We start from the raw sequence: 6542 nt of genomic DNA on the forward strand, positions 1-6542 counted from the left end.
GTGAGATACTGATGTAAATGAGATAAAACCTTATCCAAGTGGGAAAAATTGAGTTGAACTATTTCAATATCAGATATAATTTATAGATAAATAAAAATGTCATTCTCATTAAAAACAAAACATAAAACACCATAAGGAAAATATGGTTGCTGGAAAATATGAGATAGGTCTCAGAACAGCAATTATTTGCTTTGGATGAAATATTAATTCCATGAAAAGCAAATTTTGAGAACAGTACATGAAATTTCTTGAATTCTAGTTTAGGATACTTTCATGGCACATTTTAAGCAGAGAAAATCTACAGAAAGTTTTGAATAGAGGAGGGACATGGTGAAGGCTATGGTTTAGAACTATAATGTTCATTGCAGAAGCCACCAGTGTGTATAGTTAAGTTTAAATTGAAATTAATTAAAATTAACTACAATGAAAAATTTAGCTCCTCAATTGCATTAGCCATATTTTAAATGTTCAATAGTGCTTAATAGCCAGGGTTAGGTCTATCTTGATATTCTCTAGTCCTCGGTTCCCAGTGTCAAGAGTGAGTTCTGGTACTGAGTTGAGCCAATGATGGAGTGATCACAAATACAAAGCAATCCCACACAGTTTTTACAGAAAAGAAATAAACTATACAAAGCAAAAGTGAAGAAGGAAGTTACTCGTAGTGAAAATACCTTCCAGAGATAGGAACCTTCAGTCTTCACAAGTGGAGAAAGGCGTTGATGACTCCCAGGTGGTTTCCTTTTTTTTTTTTTTTTTTTTTTGTATCAAACTTGATTTATTAGATGTAGTTATTTCTTCACACTAGTAAATCAAAAACCAAGACCCAGATTTTATATATATATATAAATATATATAAAAAGCAATACAAACAATTATTGAGCTTCATCTTCTGGACAAGAATGCCAAGTTAGTCTCTCTTCATAAAAAGCAATTACAATTTGAGGACACTTCATATTTGCCTCTTTTGCCAGCACCAAATCTGCCTCATCTGAATCTTTCCATTTCATAAGAAACATTAATTCTCCACTGCTATCTGTGGCACCAATTATTCTTTCAGGATCAAGACCTCTGGCAAAGCCTCTTGGTTTGTCAGCAGCATCTCTTTTCTTCTTTGATTTGCTATCATCAGATTCACTGTCAGATAAAGACTTTCTTTTTGTACCATCTTTTTCTTTACCAGCTTTTTGAGAATTAAGAAATGCTTCAATTAACTCTGGACAATCCAAATTTTCTTCAGGTTCCCAAGTATTGTCAGCATCTGTAAATCCCTTCCACTTCAGGAAATACTCCACTTTCCCATTTACTACACGTCGATCCAGTACTTTTTCCACCACAAATTCTTCAGGCTCTGCCTCTTCAACCTTTTTACTCTTCCCATTCTGTTTCTTTCCCATTTTTTGCAATGTAGTTTTATTGGAGGCCATTTTTTATTGCAGACTTGAAGAGCTATTATTCACCGCCTCCTGAGCTGCTCCGGGTCGTGGGTTTCCTTTTATTGGCCTGGTTCCGGGGCAAACTTATAGGAGGTGTGGGATATTACCAAGTGATTATCAGGTGTTCTGAGTTTCCCTGCAGTCCCTTCCCCTGATTGGCCCCCAGCTTCTCAACCCCTAAGAACCACCGTCCTGGCCTATATGCACCACCTGCAGATTTGATCCCTACCTAACACTAGAAGCTTCTATCTTGAACAGGAGAAATAAAAAAGATTTCTATTATCACAGAAACTATTGTGGGACAGAGCTACTTTAAAACATTAATTAGGTAGGGCATTATAAATGAATTGGACAGAAGAGAAAACTAAAAATGGAGAATTGACTTTAAGTTTAGAAGTCCTGAGTAGCTATAGTATAAAATAGAATTTAATTTATAAAATACACAGTTTTACCTTATACTCTTCTGAATTTTCTACAGATATTCATGGTAAGGACCATTTACTGCATACTCCAGGGATCCCAGTCAGAATTTAGAGTCCTTGCCTTCCTTAGGAGACTTTTTTGGCACTCAAGAGAAAAGGTAAAAAAATGAAATGATTCATCAGATTATGAGTCTAGAGATCCTAACTTCCAAGTGGAAATGGAGAATTCAAGCAGATGGACTTCCTGAGAGTCATCTCTTCTGGCTTCCAATTTGGTTTAATTTCAAGGGCAGTCCAAATTCATCCAATTGCTCTCTAAAGTTTGTTTATACATGGAGAAATATTATTAAAATTTACATTTTTTTCTACTTTTAGGTGTTACTTTGTGTTTTTCTGTAATCATTACAATCTAGAATGAGGGAATTTCTTATTTTACATATAGGGAAACTGAGGCCAAAGTTGATGACTTGGGCAAGATCACACAGTCAGTTCCAAAGCTAAGGCCAGAACCAGTGACCCAGGTTCTTTCCCCAATTCTGTGAACTTTTTCAGAGTAACCTAGAGAAATATGCATTAATTTCCTTTTCAGATGCTCCCAAGTTAGGGCAATAACTATGGCTCTATAGTTTAACTTATGGTCCAAACATAAATGGCATTTAATTATATATTATATATATATTTTTGATGACCATTTGCTTGAGATTAGAAGCATTGAGACTGATCATCAAGTTTTAAATGGGTCTTTGTAACAAAAAATTTGAAGACCCATGTTCCAGGTAGACATAACTACTCTCTCCTCCCTCAACCCTGCCTTTTTTAGAGTTCCGATGACACTTCATGGCCCTTACCTGTCCTGCATGTTATTCTCCACTAGTCTTGATTCTCTTTCAGAACAGGGTCTAAATTGTACTTGTCTTTGTGTCTCCAGTGCTTATCCTAGTTCTCAGCACACAGTAGAAAGAGTGATGAACAATGTACGAATGATATACGGGTAAAGGGGTAATTTCAAAACTCTGCTCATGTCTATTTTTAATAATCTCTCGTCTGACCCTTGCCAGGGTTACAGAGGAAAATCAGGCCTGTCTAGCACACCTCAGCAGGCAATTCAAAACTGTACAGAGCCACAGAAGGAGACTCCACAAAATTTTCATACTCTCATCCCTACAAAAATTTACCAAAGCAGTCTTTCAGCATGCCTGGGTCCTCTTAATATAAGACCAAGTTTCTTCAATCCATTTAGTTAACTCGTTTTCTGGGGACAAAAGCTAGCCTGCCAACAATTAGTAAAGGTGGGTCAGAGAGCCTCAATGAGATCCGTGGGTACAGGGGAACCTGTCTGCCTCCTTGCCAGGAGAGGGAGGCTGGCCATGCTCTCCACACCTGCACGGCTCATTCCTCTTGTACTGTCTAGGGTTGAAAGGCAGAAGTCAGAAAACACAACTCAGTCCTACCATTTCTTTTTTCTGTTCCAAAAAGCAGATAGTGATTTCATCAAGTTAAATCAAATGATTTGAAATTTAAAATATTTTTTCTATGACACTCAAATCTGAGCCAAAACCAAACAAAACAAGATAAAAACATCATTTGCTGTGTTTGTATCAAGCATCACGTGTCAAAGCTTAATTTAGCAGCACCACTATGTTTCTTGCACCAACCTGCCAAAGGGCTAATGAGCATTGCAGATTTCCTCATGATCCAAAGAACAGTGATCCAGATACAAAGAGACAGTGTTATTCTTTGTTTTAGGCACTGCCTTCCCATTACTGTCTTTCACCTTCCTCCAACACAATCATATTTCTGGGGACATCTCTGTAATTAGATGCATAAGCTCTCAGACATCAGGGCTCCCCAAGCTCCTTTTCAACTTTGTGTCTAGTTATTATTGGTGTTTATGTTAAAGTAAAGAAGTTGCAATGCAGGCATTATATTTTTTTTTTTACAAGGGAGACCTTTTGTGGCAATCAATGTTATATAAAGTTTGTCCTAAAAAGATACTCTTTTTATCATATTCCCATCAAATGACATAAAACATCTCATATCATAAAGAACTTATTCTACACGAATGACTATTTGTCAAATATCTATTAAAAACATATATTTACCCATCCCAAAGCAGCTAAGTTTTGTATCACTGATTTAAAACTACCATTTTTTCTCCTATGAGAGTACCTTCTTTAGCTGTACATTCTTTACAATGTTGTCTTCAGAGAAGAGACAGATTCTAAACCCCACACTACCAACCTCCATGCTAACAGACTTTGGTGCTGGCTATGACATTGTGTCATCACCAAAGGGAAGGAGAAAGCACTTGTTAGATGTGACATGACTTGATTAGTTTCACTTCAATGACTTAAAACAATTCTATGTCTATTTGATAAATATGCACAAAGTCAATAATTGTTTTAATCTTTATATCATTTTATGCAAAGAGCAGTGCTACACAATGAAAGTGTTCTGAGAGTAAAAGAATTCCTAAATACATAGTAATATGGAGACAGTGTCATAATAATTTCTAGTTTCTTTTTTTCAGTTTTACTGAGGTATAATTGACAAATAAAAATTGTGTATTTAGGTGTACCATGTGATAATTTGATATATGCATACATTATGAATTGATTACCACAACCATTACCTCACATAGTTACTATTTTGTGTGAGTTTGTGTGTAGGGATGGGGTGGGGTGAGGACACTTAAAATCCTCTATCTTCGAAAATTTCAAGTATGAAAGACAATATTATTAACTATAGTCACCGTGCTATACATTATATGCCCAGAATGTATTCATCTTATAACTGAGAGTTTGCATCCTTTAACCAACATCTTTCCACTTCCCCCATGCTCCAACCTCTGGCAAGCATCAATCTACTCTATGCTTCTATGAGTTTGCCATTTTTAGATTCCACATATAAATGATATTATGCAGTATTTGTCTTTCTGTATCTGTATTCCACTTAGCATAATGTCCTGCAGGTTCATCCATGTTGCAATCATGGATGAAATGAAATGAAATGAAAAATGAAAAACAGCAGGATTTACTTATATCTTATAGTCAAATAATATTCCATGTATAAACTGTGCAAAATACCACATTTTCTTTATCCATTTGCCATTGTACAATTGGGTTGTTTCCATATCTTGGCTATTGTAAATAATGTTGCAGTGAACATGGGAGTGCAGATATCTCTATGAGATATTGATTTCATTTCCTTTGTATATATACCCAGAAGTAGGATTGCTGAATTATGTATAGTGGTTCTATTTTAATTTTTTGAGGAACCTGCGTATTGTTTTTTCATAGCTTCTGCACCATTTTACATTCCCACCAACATTGTACAAGGATTTCCTCTTCTCCACAACCCTGCCAACACGTGTTATCTTTTGTCTTTTTGATAATAGCCAATTTTACAGGTGCAAGGTGATTTCCAATTCTGGCTTTGATTTGCATCTCTCTGATAATTACTGATGCTGAAAATCTTTTTATATACCCATTGGCTATTTGCATGCCTTGCAATATTGTCAATATTGTCTATTGAGGTACTCACCCATTTTTTAATCAGATTATTTGTTTGTTTGTTTTACTATTGAGTTAGTTGTATAATTTCCTTATATATTTTGGATGTTAACCTTTAATCAGATATATAATTTACAAATATTTTCTCTTGTTCTGTAGGTTACCTTTTTATTTTGTTGATTTTTTCCTTTGCTGTGCAAAAGCATATTAGTTTGATGTAGTCCACTTTATTTTTGCTTTTCTTGACTGTGTTTTTGGCATCATAGCCAAAAAAAATCATTGCCAATCCCAATGCCAACAAGCTTTTTTCCTATGTGTTCTTCTAGAAGTTTTATAGTTTCAAGTCTTATATTTAAATCCTTAATCTACTTTGCCTAGATTTTTGTATATGGTATAAGAGCCTAGTTTCATTTTTTTTTCCATGTGGGTATCCAGTTTTCCTAATACCATTTATTAAAGAGACTTCTTCCCATTTATCATCCAGATGGGTTCACTCAGCAATTGAACTGAGTGAGATACTGAGATATAAATTCTGAGAACCCATTTTGGTTCTCTTGAGCACAGCAGTACACAACTTTTAATGATAGACATTGAAAGATATGTTCAGCTAAACAGAAATGGAAACATTACAAATCTTTTGAAAAAAGTTTTGAAAAGGCCCCAAATATCATTGAATGTTCATAATAGACAGTATACATTCCATTCAATGATTAAGGTAATTTTCTAATGTTGTTAGAAAATTGTGTGTGTGTGTATAACAATAATTAATTGTGATTTTTATATTTTCCTGCATCTGCTTCTTGATTTAATTTTTAACTTTTTATTTAAGTAAAATATACATCCAGAAAAGGAAAAAAATCATAATTGTACCACTCAATAAATTTTCAGAAATTGCTCACATCAGTAAAATCAGGATCCAGATCAAGAATAAACGGGTTGCCAGCATCACATAACCCAATAAGCCTCATTCATATCTCTTTCTATGACTCTACACTGGCAAGGATAACATGACAAATATCCTTATTTCTAATGGCATAGGTTGGTTTTAACTGTTTTTGTTTGTTTGTTTGTTTGTTTTAGTTTGGGTTTGGGTTTTTGTTTTTTGGAGTGTTTTTGCTTTATTTATATGGAATTGTTAAATACATACTCTTTCGTGTCTGAATTTCTTTTTTCTT

General features: G+C 34.7%; 1 protein-coding gene across 1 annotated transcript; it reads right to left on the reverse strand.

Annotated features, from left to right (window-relative positions):
* Positions 1–785: 785 nt before the first annotated feature.
* On the reverse strand, positions 786–1484 carry LOC105884808 (chromobox protein homolog 3). The gene has a single exon (XM_020289622.2). It carries the CDS (start codon positions 1422–1424, stop codon positions 873–875), a length of 552 nt encoding a protein of 183 aa, XP_020145211.1. The 5' UTR covers positions 1425–1484; the 3' UTR covers positions 786–872.
* Positions 1485–6542: the final 5058 nt, after the last annotated feature.

This window comes from Microcebus murinus, chromosome 9, assembly GCF_040939455.1.
Source record: "Microcebus murinus isolate Inina chromosome 9, M.murinus_Inina_mat1.0, whole genome shotgun sequence".
Taxonomy (NCBI): Eukaryota; Metazoa; Chordata; class Mammalia; order Primates; family Cheirogaleidae; genus Microcebus; species Microcebus murinus.

Bases quoted from the DNA above. Each gene is read 5' to 3' on its own strand.
- LOC105884808 (XM_020289622.2), bottom strand. From the start codon at position 1,424: ATGGCCTCCAATAAAACTACATTGCAAAAAATGGGAAAGAAACAGAAT.